The 17,465-nt window shown below is 40.0% G+C and overlaps 1 protein-coding gene across 1 annotated transcript in view; it reads right to left on the reverse strand.

Moving 5' to 3' along the window:
• Window positions 1-17,465, reverse strand: part of TMTC2 (transmembrane O-mannosyltransferase targeting cadherins 2) — a 181,286-nt gene that overhangs the window by 50,775 nt on the left and 113,046 nt on the right. The window contains exons 4-6 of the mRNA XM_080971472.1: window positions 14,709-14,823; window positions 1,921-2,006; window positions 1,082-1,266 (exon numbers count right to left, since the gene is read on the reverse strand). Coding sequence (XP_080827598.1) covers window positions 1,082-1,266; window positions 1,921-2,006; window positions 14,709-14,823 — 386 coding nt within the window. The remainder of the gene's footprint in view (window positions 1-1,081; window positions 1,267-1,920; window positions 2,007-14,708; window positions 14,824-17,465) is intronic.

Raw genomic sequence — 17,465 nt, forward strand, 5'->3', positions numbered from 1 at the left:
CAATATACAAATTAGGATTTAACTACAGATGAGTATTTTTATTATCATGTGATTCAAATGCTCAGAATGATAGCTCTCGATCTACTATAAACACAAATCACTATTACAATCTGTATTGTTTCATGCAAAAGGCTGGAAGAATATGAAGGATAACTGATTTATGCAGAATGCATAAAATACAAGCAGCTTTGCATTGAGGCTTATTCAGCTGGGCTACCTTAGCCCAAGCATAAACATACAAAAACCACAGGACAAGGGTCAAAGCTCACTAGGGAGCTTAGCGATAGAGAAACTCCTTTGAATGAAGAAAGTCCCCAGTTCCTGGCATCTCCACATGGGGTTTGAAAAGACCCCTGTCTAAAACCCTGGAGAACTGCTGCCGTTCAGTGCAAAGAGTATTGAAACAGATGCAGGACCTGCCTGCTCATGAAGCTCAATGAGGCAGTCACCTCATGTAGCAGGCTGGGGACAACAGGGAGGTGCCATTTACTGCCTCCTGCACTTGTCACCCTCTGCCGCCTCCTTCACCACCACTCCTCCTGCCTGCTCCTCTCTGGCCTCCTTTATTCTCCCCCGCTGCATTTAGCATGCCAGGGCTTCCCTGGGCCACCTCCAGTAACATCAGGTAGTAGTGGAGGTGGAGGGATGGAGCGGGTGTGTGTGCATTTTCTAGCCATGGCTGGCTGGCTGGACCCATGAGTATAGGGGTAAAAAGAAGCTTCCTATGTTCCAATGTTTGTTCATAGTTTATTTATTGCAATTGCTTGAAATTTATTTTCCTTCTCACTGAATGACACCCTCCCATACCCTTTGCAGATCTCTAGAAGTATCATGCTGGGCTCAAAGCCATGTTCTCACCAACAAAAATTCTGCCTTCCCTGTGCTGCCTCACGGAAGGCTCCAAACCTTCAGGAAATGCAAAGGGTCTGGGAAGATGAGGATGAGCAAAAATCACCCGCTGGCCCAGCAAGGGTGGAACACTGCTAAGCACAACTTTGGACTCAACCAATTGGTTTTAAGCAACTATTATAATGAAGCTTGTGAAGGTATCTAACATGGTTGTGGAAGAAAAAGGTCTCACCTCATACTGTCCTTGTTCATGGTAGAGTTTCCCCAAATTATAAAGGCAGCTAGTAACCGAGCTCTTGTGAGCATGTGGATCTTTTAAATTTTCATCAGGAATTTCTGAACACTTCAGGAATGTCTTCCTGGCTTCGTCAGCCTTGCCTTGGTTCATTAAGATGATACCAGTATTTAAATAGGCAGCTGTGTGAGAGAAAAATAAAAAGATATCACACATTCATATGAGATCCCACTATAGCCAGGCTTGCTTAAAACCATCAAAGCCATGATGACTACAGTTGCTAGTACATATTTGTAAAACTAGACTGATCTTTACAATCTCCAATATGGTCCAATTCTTTATTGTCAAAACCGTACGTTATAAAGGAGGGGTGGTGAACCTGCAGCCCTCCAGATGTTGCTGAACTTGTACCATCGTGACTGACAATGGTCATGCTATAGATTAAAAGACTCTTGCCGCTACCCATTTCTCTAAAGAAGATTATGTACGATAAAATGCCACATTCTACTACTGCAACGAGAAAAACATTTGAACCCCAACCAGGTAGGTATGTGAGTCTGAAGAACAAACAAAGCTTCTGTCATAAAATTCAACAGGAATGGTAGCTATTCGCCAAATAAATAAGGAAGGCTGGTAATGAGCAACCTTTGCACGTAGGGGGGCTTAGGAGGTATTATGAAAAATACCTATGTGCAAGCAGAATCTCTCCCTTGCGCACAATTAATTCTTTACAGATAAAATGTATTTTTCAGCACTCTTTTCCAAAAGTGGTATTTATACCACAGCACGAGAGAAAAGCATCTTTTAAAAACAAATGAACATGCAGCTTTACTTACAGGCTAAAGTCGGTCTGCTTCCAATGGCCAATTTATAGTAATGTAGTGCTTCTGAAAGCCTGCTGTTCTCCTGTAGCAACAAGCCTCTGCATTTAAAAGAAAAATGGAGGGGGGGAAAGATAATTGTATAGAGTGGGAGAATTTAATTATAAAAAATAAAGTAACAAGAGTCAAATTTATTGGTCTATATACTGGCAATGTACTGTAAAACAAAAACGTTTAACCACAAGCAAGGAAAAAACTAAAAAGAGGTGAATTTCTAAGTACAAAAGCTGAAGCAGTTCACTAAAACATTTATATTTATATATGCAGAAAAAGGCCGTTTAAGGCAAGCACTTTTATAGCTGTTTATGTTATTTAGGATAATTTGTTCTGTTTAGCTCTCTTGATTAAAGAATCTGAATGCTAAGAAAATGGGATTTTATAAATATGCATTTTTGTAACCTCCAAAGCCTTGATGCAAAACCTCAAGATTTTTTTAAAAATGGTAACGCCATTTGTTGTGATGCAAATGATAGCCTATGTTTGCATGGGACTGGTCCTCCGCATGGTTGAATACTGTTATGAATAGTCAATAGCAATGTCTGCATACATCCTAGTAGTGTGTTTTTGGTTGGAAATGATGGAGCTTTTGAAAACTGAGTTATTTGTTCTTTCAAGAAAAAATGGTATCAAACCCAGGGCTTTGTATTAAATACAACAAAACATCTGCTGAATGCTTTCAGGAAGTGGCTATGTGGTACATCCAAATAACACAGAAAAGTTTGAGAGGGATGTCTTCTTAAACAGCACGTATCTCTCAGAGAAAATGCATGCAGTCCACAAAGAGTAATCTTATTGCTACAAAAACTGAACCCCACAAATTTTTGGTTCGGCTCCCACTTAAAATAAAATTCAGTGTTTGGAATTTCCATCAATGGCATATTAAATCTAGAGGGAGAATACTACAAAAGAACAAAAAGACAGCTGCACAGACTGGTAGTGTTCCTGCTGAAATGTTTCTTTATCAAGGAAATGTTTGGCTGCTGAAAACAAAGTTGAATACTGTGGTGGCAGTACCAGTGATGGACTGAACATAGTGTCAATCTCCTGGATACTCTCAACCAATCATGGCTAGGATGGGAAACATTCAATCAGGAAGGAGAGAGGTTGGAAAAGGTTGAATTTGTAAGTATAACTGCAAGATAGGGCCTTGCTAGTGATTTGTTTAGTAGATTTAACCTGATAAATTCCTCAGGTAGAGGGAAAGGTAATAGAAAATGGAGTTGTTTCACAGGCAGGGTAAAGCAGATTGCTCCCTAGAATGGCTATCTACTATATAGTTCAGAAAGTGTCCTGACGGTCTCTCCATCTGCTCTCCATAGGTTCGGCTACCTCTTGAGATATCATCACCAAACCTAGCACGAGGGTTCCCAAGCTGGGATCAGTGGTCATTGTCAATATTTGGATGCCAGTCATCATTTTGAACCAATATGGCAGACCAAAATGTCACTTGGCATGACTTTCCCCAGTTGGGGGGGGGTATATGTTCAGCTGCCCCTCAATATATTATCAACAATCAGCCAATCAGAATCACACATACTTCATATAGGTATTGCTCTTTCTGAATCTGTGTACTGTAGATAATTTTATCCCTAGCCCACAACTCTCGGCGGGGGTGGGGGGCAAGAGGGAGAGGGTGGAAGGCAGGCAGGAAATAATTTTATTTCATTTTTTGAACACAAGGCATAGGACAGGAAAATTATTCTCCACAGTTTCCTGAGTTGAGTAGATAAGAAGGCAAAAAAGCTTTCTTTTTAGTAAAGCCTTTTATTTTTTATTAATGTTATAGTAAAATAACTTTCATACATTCCAACAAAACTTGTAGAGTGTTACATGCTTATATCAGTCACATATAAGAAAAAAAGATTGAGTGAGGACACTATTGAATAACTGAATCACTGAATACCAAAGGCTTCAACTCTCCATGGCATGGCTTCTCTATAAGCATGGCAGGTCTTACATTAATGCCAACTTCTATTTACATAGATTTTTGGGGACCATGCATTAACAAATTGATTGTGTTGTGTAGATGCTTGGAAGGCAACATCTGAACAGGCAGCCCTTAGTTTTCCATTTACAACAGGTTAGACATGGAAGAGCATACAGTAACAGCATGACACAAGCTAGTGCGGTGTTCATGTGTTGCACCAGGATCTCAAAGACCAGAGTTCAAATCCCCACTCAAAAATAAAGTGACATAGGGGTAATTGCTATAATCTTATTTTGGTGAATGATACATGCTGCCTGCAATCTTCTGTCCTCTTACGTGGAGTAAGTTGCATGGAGCTCTTCATTTCATTGAACAGAGAAAAAAGCCACAGAGTGGTTGGCTTAATATTACAGCAGATCACTGACTAGTTGGTGGTTTTTCTTTTTATTATTTTATAGGATTCAGAGAGCACTGCTGAACAAAGATCTAAGTTTGTGTACACAACTGAGGATGGATGACTTGTAGCCAGCGGCTAAATAGTTAAATATAGTAACTCAAATAATAATAGATCCCAAGTTCAGGCCTGCTGCCCACAGCTGTTGTATTTTTTCCTCTTTCTCCTGGCGATAAGTCACTAGAATGATACTGTGCTAAGCCACAATGAAAGACAGAGACAAGAATAAAGCTCAAAAACTTTTTCTGGATAAAGATAGAAAATTGGATAACTATAGCAAAATTATATGATTGCATAGGATGCAAAATTGTAGTGATTATATTTGAAGAAGATGCAAGATATACGACTGGAAAAACTCCCTGAGAAAATGCAATACTTACTCTCAGAGAGAAAATGAAAAAGAAAATCAGGTTTTTTCAACTATCTGAATAAAGACAGGATAGTTATCAAAGGCCTGGAAAGATACTGGCCTGTGGTCGATATATATGTGTAATATATTACATTCACAAACACCTGCATGCATGTTCCACAAAAATTATGCCTAAATCCTGAAATTTCCCCCCATCTTCTAAAATACATGAAGTCCACAGAAGGAGGACAAAGCATTTGTAGACCAAGCTGTGCTCTAGAAACGCTCCCAAACTCACCATTACTTCTTTGGCCTGTTCCTTTCTGTCTGTGCTGATGCCCAAATATTGGGCGCTATGCCAGAGAATTGGCATTTCTCCTTTGGTCTCTCAAAGTAAAACTGCACACCACTTTTCTTCCCTATTGTGCCACGCTGAAATAGTATGGGTAGGGGTGAAGGGATGTCTATCTGTAACTTTTCTCATTACAGAAACAGTGACATAACATCGTCATGCAAAGGCTGTTGCACCACACTTGCAAGGAGCAAGATGAAATGCTGCAAGGAGATCCTGGTTTTTCTTCTTCTTCTTTAAGAGTGACCTGAATATACCATCATTTGCAGAGTTCTAAGACAAAAGCAAACTGAGGTTGACTCTTAACAAGAAACAGAAGCTTTCAATCTCATCTTGCAGTATGAAAAGGAGAGGGGAAGCCACAAGATTCATGAAAGAACAACAAACGGTGGTCTGTTATTATGTCTGAACCATGCCATTGTAGGGGCCTTCTCTTCATCCATGCCAATCACAAAGTTTGAGACAAAGCAGTGATGGGCACACTGAAAATAAGGTAGATGTAGAAGAACGCTTCAGTCACAACAACACGTCACAACTTTGGGATACTAAAGCAAGCACAGAGGTTGAATTAATTTTCCAGTTGCTCTCTGCTTTGCCTATACAGTTACTCTTTGATATAGTTACTCCATAATCCCCTTGTTTTGAAAAGTCTCTATTGTTATGAACTTTAGATTAGATGCTTGCACATACTGAAACAATTAACTATTGTTTTTGTAGTGCTCAGTATATAGCATCACTTTTGTATTATGTTTATGCCGCTTGGATATTCTGCTCTCTTCATTAGAGGACCTCAGAACTAATTTTCTGCTTTTATTAGCAGCTTTAATATTGGCATCCACTGAGGCAATACAGATTTATTTTTCCCTTCTGTTTCAGAATACAGACTGTTTTACAGCTGTTTTACTAGCTATTTAAAATTCATATAGATGCAAAATGAAGAGCAGATGCAAGAGTGAATATTGAATTCTGGTAAATAATTAGCTTTGCTTAATACTGTTTATAAACTTTGGTGGAACATAGACTTGCACATGACCTAGAGATTCTTCATCAGGCAAAAATAAGGAAATAAAAATATTTTTCCAAAAGAGAAATTGGCTCTGGATGGGATGTTTGATACCCTATCCCTTTTGCTGTAGTGTCCAAAAGAAAATGTTGAGTGGGCTTCTGCAGTTTTATTTCCACCGTTAAAAGGAAAATATCTAACGAAGACACATATATTATACACACACAAAGGAAGAGAGAAGAATCATAAAATTTTGCAATTGGAAGCAACTTTGAAATTAATCTTAGAACCACACTGTTCAGTTAGGAAATATAATACAGGATACATTTGCAGCATTTTACTCTGTCAGATGGCTGTCTAGCTGCCAGCGAAGAAGAGTCATCACCTTTTGACATTTTCTGTTCCATCGTCCAACAGTTTTCACCCTTAAGAAGGTTCTCCTAATGTTAGGTAACTTCTTAAGGATAAAAACTGTTTGACGATGGAACAGAAAATGTCTGTGATACTGGAAGACAGGCATCAAATCTCCCCTTAATCATCTATATCCAGTTCTTTCAACCATTTGTCACAGAACTTGGTTTCCAGACCCCGCACAGTCCTGGCTGAGCCTCTGGATCCACTCTACTGTATCAATGTCCTTCTTAAACTGTAATTCCAGAAACTGGCAACTTTGTGAAAGCAAACAAGTACGGTCGTACCTCGGTTCTCAAATGCCCCGGAACTCATAAGTTTCAGCTTCCTGATGATCGAAAACCAGAAGTGAGTGTTCCGGTTTATGAACGTTCTTTTGGAAGCCGAACATCCAACGGGGTTTCAGCAGCTTCTGATTGGCTGCCGGAGCATCCTGCAGCCAATCAGAAGCCGTGCTTTGGAAGTCGAATAGACTTCCATTACGGATTCTGTTCGACTTCCGAGGTACGACTGTAGCAGCATTTATGGGGCAGGAAATAATGTCTAACAACAACAGCATCAACAGCAATTTTATATGCCGCCCATCTGACTGGTTTGTCCCAGCCACTCTGGTTGGCTTCCAACAAATTAAAACATCAAGCACAGTAAAATGAAACCTCCAGTTTAAAAGTGAAGAAACTCTGCTAGGTATTTTTGCGAAGTATCTTGAACCAAAAACATGTGTTTCTCCAAACTCATTTATTTATTGATAACTGATATTTTGGAACTAGTGTAGCTTTTTAATAGATTTTTTAAAAAGACTTTCCCCCACAAAACAGCTGAAATGTTCAGTCAGTTACCTAATAATCAGTATGAAATGCTTGTAGAACCCGCTGCAAAAGTTCACCCTTGAGAAACAATTCCCACCCACACAAATTGTCTTAGATTGAAAAAACAACAACATTTTGCTTTGGGCTCTTATGTCAAAGTTAAATAAGGAAGCAGGAGACTGAAAACATATCTACATTGCTAACAATTCAACGTACTAAAAAATAATGTTTCAGAGAAAATTATTTTGCATCTCTCTAGTTTGTACATTCTATCCTTAAATATACTTTAAAGGCATGGCACATCAACGATAATAAGGATTAATTTCAAGTGAACTATCAAGACATGATGAGTCTAAGTAAGGTAGAATTAGTGCTAGGCACAGACTTTTTGCAACATACAGATTTCCTACAGTTAACCTTTTTAAACTTGTAAAAAGACAAAAGATGTAATTATTAGATGGTTAAAATAATTTATTCTGATGTTTCCCAGGCAGTTTCTACTCCCTACCATCCTCTGCTTTTGAACTTTACACACTATAACTTCAGCCTTGAAAAGTCTCACATTGGCATAATTCAGACATTATGCTATAATAAGGCATGCCTAATGTCCTTCTTTTCTCACATCTTATCATCTCCTCTCCTTCTGCAAAGCTGGGAGGAGTTGCTCAGAAGCTTCTGCCTTTGATGAACCACAACTTACCATAATGTCTGAATTCATTGATTGTGATTAACTGTGGTTGTTTTAAGCCAGTCAGCGTTGGAAACCAAGCTTTGAAGTTGTCCTGTTTGAAATTAACTAAAGTTAATGTTAGTTTATGTTATCCACAGTTTGTTGATTCAGATGACATGACAAACTGTAGTAAACCAAAAGTAGAAGCTTCCAAAATCTTCCTCCTGGATTTAGCATGCTGCCCAAGCTTAGCTAATAGGTCAAGTTTAGGCATATACTATATGCTGTATCTGCATGATATAATAATATGCTAAACTTTTCGTTTTAAAATGATGCAAATGTGTTAGGCTGATGTAGCTGAACTGATAGCAAGGCTTCATTCAGTGGAATGGAAATATAAGCAATTTTTGGCACTCACCCCTACCCTGAATCCCTGCCAAATTTGTTCCAGATGACTGGGGATCCCTACATAAAAATTTAGGGGAGCAGAGACTCAGAGGGAAACTGCTGAAAATTGCTTCCTTCCTCATTTCACTGAAGGAAGCCTTACCATCAGCTGAGAAAAAGCAGTTGATACAATCCTAAATCTCTATTCATGTAGAGATACTTTCTCATGGAAATAATTTTGTCTGTGTGTCACATTGATAAAATATCACTTTTAATTAGGGGTGCATTGAATATTCATGATTTTTGCTTGCAATAGCAAGCATAACAGCAAACCATTTGGCTCTTTAATTTAGAATAGTGATAAGCAACAGCCAAGAACCAAGGGTAGAGCAGGCTGGTTGACATTTTGGCTGTGAAACAATGTGCACTAATCACAGACAAAACCCTATCCTTGTGTACTTGTTTTTGCATATGAATGCCACAAGCATGGAATATCACTCTGCAATGCAAGACTATACTTATCCATAACAGGGAAGATTTTGCATCTAGCTATATTTAATATGATTCTGAAGAACCAGTTAATGCTATGACAAGTGATAAAATGATTTACCGCTCTGACATTTCCCTTTCTTAAAGCCATCTTGGTTGGGACTTTTTGAACTCTTTCAGAAAATTTTCTGAAAGCTCAAAAGGACCATTCTGGGTGCTTTCTTGAAAGCCATTTATTCTCTCCAACCTTCCCTACACTTGCCTTCATTACTCTAGCCATTCTTCAAGCATTTGCCTGAACCATACCTATGTTGAAATGTGGAAACGGGGCATGGACCATGCACAAAAGCCCTGCTCCTAGCAACCCCATGTGCATCAGGCTGGTGTGTTCGGCTCCAGCCTTCTGCTTTGAACAGGGAAGACCTGCAACACATTTTTACTTGTATTCACTTAAACCCCAGTAGAACCCTCTTAGCAATCAGGGACACAAATCAAGCAACGTCACCCATCTTCCAAGGTGTTCCACTCCCATTCAAGAGAATAATCACCAGAACCCCTATGTATGCTGCCCACTCAACAGCGGAAGCTCAAAGGGAATTCAAACAGGGGTGTTTGGGTGGGGCTTGCGTGAGTGCCACACCCTCATCCTCACATTTAAACATTGCATGTTTGGGAAAATATCAGAACATGGATGCTTTTCGCAAACTTACCAAGCAAGAGGGGTAAGGAGGTAAACGATTTGCAAGGAAAGCTCTCTCACTGTTGGCCTCTTCTCCATCCCTTTCTAAGGGCCCAGAACCCCTGGCGATCTATAGCCCTACACCCTGTTGGTATGGCTTTATGACCTAACAGTGACCCAAGAAACAGCTTCCCTCCTCCTGGCTGCTGCTGCTGCTAGAATACAAGAGGGCAGAGGTAGCCTGGAATAAGGCTGAGTGTATTTACAGACCAAGCCAAAATTAAAAGGCATTTTTGGTTCACCTCGTAAAAAGACCATTGTTTTCAACCTGGGGGAGGGTCACTTCAAAATCCATTCAATTCAGAAAATTGGCAACAACACTATATGAGCATGGTCAGTGGTAGTTAAGGCTGGCAGGAGGCTGCAGAAGGGGGTGGGAATCATGTTTTGAAGGAGCAGGGGTGGGGGAGATAATATATGTTCCCATGCCTGCCCCCAACCCCTTAACTATGGTTAAAGATTGGTTGTGTTTTGTTTGCACTGGTGATGAATTTGCTGTGGCTTACTTTGTATCCTGCGCAATACAATATGGGTATCATTATTTTTCCTCTTTCATCCACTTTTCTTTCTATAAAAGTAGTATTAAACCCAAGTACTATATATTCCAAATTTGCAAAAGCCTCTGGAGGTAGATAAGCCAATAATTATAATCCAAAGCTAACAGGCTGGCTCAGACTGTTTTCAAATCAAAGGGTCAATTTTGTGACAGATCCTCATGGCTAGATATCTGTAAAAAAATATGCTTGGTTTGCAGCTTGCTTTAACCATGCACTTTGAGTTTCCAGTTCAGAATACACAGTTTGTAGGCAAAATAAATGGTGCGTATACAAATTTAGAAAATTGAAGCACGGCTACTTGCCAGAGCATTCCAAACTGAGAAGTCTATCACCTTCTAGGATAGCATTAAGGTGGCCAATTTGCACAAGTTACATGACTATGCAGGGAAGCACTGCACACACAGCAGGAAGTTTACTGAAACTGTTTCCTGTACCCACTCACATGGCTACACTTGAAAATTGTATTTCGTTTCAAAATTGCCTTGCCCATTCATTGTGTGCAAGCTGCTGTAGTAGAAAATTCAAGGATACCTTTGGCTGCACATTGCTCACTAAGATGGAAGGCAAGTCAGACACAACAGAATTTAGAATCTTAATTTCATGAAGTGTGTCCACAATTTTCCCTGAAGATTTAGTTTGTGTAGTTCCTGATAAACATAAACACTGAAGTTACATATATTAGCAAGACATGTTTCCTTTTCCTGTGGTAGCTTGCCAGCTAACTATTGCCCATGGCAATTCTACTATTGTTTTTATAAACCACAGGTTTCTGTTGCACCTTTGGAAACAGCCAGTTGCCCCAGGACACAAATGAAGACCGAGTGAGACCAAGAGCTGGTGTTATTAAAAACGAATCCTTTAAAAACAATGGAAGTGTAATTTACACAAGGTAAATTGAAGAGCACATAAAACTTGGCTCAGGAATGCCAAAGAGCATCTTCAACAGCTGAAGATGCAAAAACATTTTTTAAAATATTAAAAGTAAAAGGTCTTGCTGTGATATTATTAACTGGCCACAGGCACATCAGGGCTAAGAGAAGTTTGCTCCCACCTGTTGTAGAATGCTACATCTAGAAACATTGTTGCGGCCAGCCCTGGAAGATGGTAGACAAGGTTGCTTGGCATGCTCACATATGCCAGCACCCATGTTGGGGGGGGGGGAGGAGTTTAGTAGCCTTGGTTATACCCCTAAGGGACTCTCTGGGCCATTCTTCACATCTCCCCAACCCCCTTCTGTTTTAATATAGGTCTACCAGTTGTTTCATGGGACACGGGTGGCGCTGTGGGTTAAACCACAGAGCCTAGGACTTGCTGATCAGAAGGCTGGCGGTTCGAATCCCCGCGATGGGGTGAGCTCCCGTTGCTCGGTCCCTGCTCCTGCCAACCTAGCAGTTCGAAAGCACGTCAAAGTGCAAGTAGATAAATAGGTACCACTCCAGTGGGAAGGTAAACAGCGTTTCCGTACGCTGCTCTGGTTCGCTAGAAGTGGCTTAGTCATGCTGGCCACATGACCCGGAAGCTATACGCTGGCTCCCTCGGCCAATAAAGCGAGATGAGCGCCGTAACCCCAGAGTCGGCCACGACTAGACCTAATGGTCAGGGGTCCCTTTACCCTTTATCTTTACCAGTTGTTTCAGGGCTGCGTAGGAATTTCTTGCTTGCCTGCACATTTGGAACAGCAGAGTTTTTTCTTTCTTTCTTTGCCTACTGGATTCAGAGAAGATTGGTGTTTAGGAGTAGGCGCTGTTCAATAGGTTGATATGGTCAATATGATTTCATGGTGAAGCTGGCAGGGACGTGTGGGAAAGGTTATGGTTAGCTAAGGTAACAGGTGAGCACACTTCAGCACTCTCTGGGCTATGAGGCCCTTGGTCTGGATACAGAGCATTCTTAAGGCTTATCTGTGCACCTGCTCAGAGTTTTGGGGCCTGGGAGAGAAATTCCTCCCCCTTAGAATGGGCAAGATTTTGCTCACCAAAAGCTGAAGTTAAGATCGCTTTCTCCACTCTTCTCATTTCCCCATGCATAGGTAGTTTAAATAAAATGTGGTCATAGTTGAACCCATCACTTGTGTTTCACCTCTTAATTCCTGGATCCAGTCGCAAATACACAGAATTCAGATATTGTAGAGAGCCACTTCTCTTCTGTCTTTTCAAAAAGAGATACTGAAGAGATAGGCATATCATAAAGGCACTTGCCAAGATAACAAATGAGGGGCACTGTCATAAATCTCTGTAGAGGAGATTTATAAAAGTTAAATGACAGATTAAGCTGAAAATCATTGATTCCTACATAATTGGCATTTGGCAAAGAATTCGGGGTTTAGCCATCCTCTAACATCAGCCAAAGGACTTAAAGGTAGGTAGTAACTCACCATCTATAAATCTCTGGAAGTGTTGGTTGAAAACAAGGGTTCATTCAGTATAAGGCAAATTAGCTAATGCTCTGAGAAATATGTACTAGGCATGAATTTGGGAAGGGGAAACAATTAAAAACACACTGAAATATGAATGTATCAGTTGACAGATAACAACTGACACAGCATGCCTGGGTTCAGTATAACCAAATTTCCCAAAAGTATTTTATTTAAAAGATTTATCTTCTGTCCATCAATTACCAAACAGCAGCAGGAACAACAACAACAATTCAGTGCAATTTATAAAAATTTGATAATGGTCAGAATGCTAATGATCTTGTCACATCCTATATCCGCATACATATATAAAGCACCATATAAACAATACCATCAAAATGTAGCATTCGTGACCAAATCAGTATATTCAAATGGGTTCATGCATCTGCAGGCTGGCATATGTACAGGCTTCTCAGTGAATACACATAGATGGAAACTAACAGACATTACATAGGAGTGAAATCATGATGACTGTTGTGGGCAGTAGATGGAAGTAGTGTTATCTTCACTGGAAGATATGAAGACCACAACGTGTGTGTGTGTGTGTGCGCGTGCGCTGTACTTCTACACTGAAGAAGTCAAATATTTATGCATCATTACAGTTCTTCTTGCAATTCTGCATTATGCCTGGCTTCAGAAGAAAACGAACAATAGCTTCAATAAGCCTGCTTTTAGAAATGTTCATGTTTGATCTTATGCTTTTTATTTGCAAAACTTACTCTTCATTACACATTTCCTGATCTCTACAGCATATTAGAAAATGAGCTTCCAGTTCCTAAACAGGTGTTGTTATGAAGATTAATTTATCAATTACACATTACCACCAAACAATTTTTTTGTACAGCAATGGCTGCTACAGAGAAAGGTATATTGTGAAGCTGTATTTTAATTTCATTTCACATTCATTCATATGTACCACAACAAAGAAGACAGGAAGGTGCCATATGGTACAACTTAAGTGGCCTGACTAAGCAAGTGGTAACTTTTTGGACAGGCAAGGCAGACTAGGGGGCTGACTGTATCTAGCTAGTTAAGGCTGCAGTGATTCTAAATAACCCTAGCACCAACATAAATAGCACTGCACACACCACACACATTGTTTACAAACTTTTACTCAGAATAGTCCTATTGAAATGAATGATCATGACTAAGCTAGGTTCATTAATTTCAATGGGTCTGCTCTGAATGAAAGTAAGTTGAATACCACCCTTTGTATTTACCAAGAGCCTTCCTATCCAGAGGTACTCAAAGATGCCTTCAAAAAGTCTTCACATAACACAAACTGATTAAGGAGGTTGACAGGTTCTTTCAGGAATGAATTTCATCATATCGGTGTGACAAGGCAGAAAAATCTCCTTAACCTCAACAACTTCACTGTGCAGCATACAGAACGCAGAACAGGAGATTCCCAACAGATATCACACAGAAGGGATAAATGATGGAGGAATGTATTCCCAAAGGTTCTGTGAACCACTTTTAGTACAAATATATTTGTGGGAAACAAGACTCTGATCCAGGCCATTTTGGGCTTTAAAGTTAAGCGCTAGTGGGGTAAAATTGGGCTCGGGAGTACTATATAGGCAAGTATTTCAGATGAACTAAATATGGTATTGTATTCTCTCTGAATTCCACCACTGTTAGAAGGCTCGCTACAAGAATACTGCATTAACCTTGAACTTCCAAGTCATTTTCTAAAGATAGCTCCATGCAGATTGCAACACAGTGGTCTAAACAGGAGATCCCCAGAACACGGAGGATGGGTGTCAAAGAGAAATGGCTATAATTGTTGATTCCCTAACTCAAGCTGACAGGCAAAGTTGTACTGCTTCAGGATTTTTGGGCATGCTGAGAAATACTAGTGAACGGTGTCTTTGTTGGGGAGGGGCTGGGACACAGGCAAGGGCCTATTCAGAGACACAGCAGCACACCAGATCTTTAGGGAAATCAACTTCTACTACTCACCGCAGAACAGAGTTGAAATACATGATGATCTGATAAATGTGGAGAACAGAAGGAACCCTGTCTATCTGAGTTTGAAGTATGATGAATGAAAGGGCAAGGGGGCAGAGGCAGAAAAAACAACAGCTAAATATCATCTCCATTTCCAGGAGCCAAATAAATGGCCTCATTCACAACCAGGCTTTGCAGATGAAAATAGCATAAGGAAAGCCATGCATACTTACAAATTATAAAGCATATCAGCCATGTTGCTGCGGTAGTACAAGGCATTCCTATAGGCGCTTTCAGCTTCAGAAATCTTGCTCTGACTCTTCAGAACATTTCCAAGGTTACCCCATGCTGCCAAGAGAAAAAAAGGCAGTATTCAGAGAGAGACACAATCTAATTATAAGGAATGTAGTACCTGAAGATCAAGAAGGACCTCAGGGAGAAAAACCCACACAACTCTCTCTTTTCTTTTCTCCAACCTGGAGCAGCAGAAGAAAACATCCTCTCTTTTTATTATGCTGCATTGTTTCTTCTATTAGTAACAACAATATGCATGCTCTACAGTTTAATCCCCAGAGTGCATAGATATTGGAAAAAAGTCATCTGTTGGTAGGATCAGGAGCAACACTGGAATGCTGAAAGTTGAGAGGAAACAAACAAGTGAGGCACAGCAATTGTATCATGCAGCCTGCACAGGCCTTGGATAATACAAGAGGAAATTCCCCTTGAGATCAGCTTTGTAGAGCATCAGCTTTGTAGCATGGGCACTTTTATACTTTTATATATTCAGCAAAACTCACCTTCAGAGGCAGGACATAAACAATCAGGATTTCAATGGGACATAAAAGCAATTACCGTATCATAGGTATGCTTGAAATCAATAGACAAGTAGATGGATCAGGGAGCATTACCATGTGAACAACTGAAGTACACTGGTATGCAAGAATAGACAAATGAAACATAGATTTGTGAACAAGTGGGTAGATGTCCCTACAACATTTGTGTTACGGTGTGAAATGGGAAAGTTCAAGTTATCGGATCTGGGCAACAGAAGACAAGAACATTATTGATTCTGCCCAAGTCGCTAGGAAATAAAGAAATAGAAGATGGAGGGAGGGGAATTATAGGGATATCCATGGCTTGGTCAAAATCAAGGGATTCTCCTTTGCAGAATGCAATATTCTCTGCATCATTTTCCTATATATTTTTAGACTGACTCTCAACATTCTGTGTAGCTTCATATACTGTAGTTCAGCTCCAACATTTATATCTTCCAATTCAGGCAGGTGCATCAATGTCTTAAGAGCACTAGGCTAGTAACTGGCTGGCAGAGGCAGTATTAAATAATGGACAATAGATACACTCACATGTATCACAAACATCATAATCATAATAATCATAATAATAATAATAATAATAATAAATAAATAAATAAATAAATAAATAAATTATTTATACCCCGCCCTCCCCGGCCAGGGCCAGGCTCAGGGCGGCTACAACCAAATATAAATTACAATAAAACGTAATGGGGGGGACAGTAAATTAAAATACGACTTAAAATACAGCTTAAAATACAGTTTAAAATGCAGTCTCATTTTAGTAGTAGCCCATAAATCAAGACCATAAAGGGAGGAAACACCAGGTATTCACCCAAGCCAGCTATCCATGATGGTCCTACATGGGCGAGCAAAAAAGCCAAGGGAAAATTTATATAGCAAATCCCATATAAGGGGTCAGAGCGAGTCCAAGCCGAAGGCCAAGCAGAACAGCTCCATCTTGCAGGTCCTGCAGAAAGATGTCAAATCCCGCAGGGCCCTGGTCTCTTCTGACATAGCGCTCCACCAAGTCGGGGCCAGTGCTGAAAAGGCCTTGGACCTAGTTGAGACCAATCTAAGCTCCTTGAGGCTCGGGACCTCAAAGTGCTGTTATTTATGGACCTTAAGGTCCTCCGCGGGGCATACTAGAAGAGGCGGTCCCATAGGCGCGAGGGTCCTAAGCCACATAGGGCTTTAAAGGTCAAAACCAGCACCTTAAACCTGACCCTGTACTCCACCGGGAGCCAGTGCAGTTGGTAAAGCACTGGATGAATGTGATCCCACAGCAAGGACCCCATAAGGGGTACTTTACTTTACTTTACTTTGCAAAGTAAAATTGCTAAGATGCTAGTATGGGACAAGCTTCTTTAGACCACAGAAATATTTCATATTTCCTTTCATTAGTGCATTTAAATGAAAAAAGAAAGACTTCACAACCAAAACTACATGGGAAAGAGTGCTTCCTATGATACCATATACACAATAAAGTTAAACAAACACAACTGCAGCATTATCTAAAGTGTTTAAGATTGAAAGAACAGCACGATTGGCTTCAAATACCTGAAGGGGGATTTGGTCTTCTGTTTCGTGAATGGCAGGCTCTCATGACAAGTGTCAAGCTGTTTTTGAAACTTACATTTTCAACCACTTTTTGCAATACAGCCTGGGAATCTGCTGTTGAAAGAGGGAAATCCCACTGGCCATAAGCAATGCCTTGGGCTTGCCTAAGGTAGCTGTTTGGATCCCAGGCAAAAAGGTGTATGAACAACAATAGATTTCTGTCAACGTACACATCTCAGAGTACTCAAAACACTCAATAAATGTACTTTTGAAATATTTAGATGTGGAGAAAATGTGGAGATAGCCACTTAAATGTCAGTTTCAATCTATTGGAGGAAATGAATCCCCTCCCTCATTTTATCTGAATGGCTTTTCAGAAAATGGGACATGGCAATAACGTCCAAATTAGCACATTATGTTTGGGCAAGAGAATATGTGATGTATTGAAAAATGAACACTTTTTATGTCTCTTTGGGATGAGTAATTTGGCAACGTTGTGAGACCTTATTCATTGCTTTTGCTAAATAGTGGATTGTAATATTTGATTGTAAGTGAGAAACATCAAATCTGGCAGGCCCAGACATGTGAAATAGTAGCTTTCACAATATGCACTCAACA

This window comes from Podarcis pityusensis (genome assembly GCF_964106645.2).
Source record: "Podarcis pityusensis genome assembly, chromosome: 10".
In the NCBI taxonomy this organism is placed as follows: Eukaryota; Metazoa; Chordata; class Lepidosauria; order Squamata; family Lacertidae; genus Podarcis; species Podarcis pityusensis.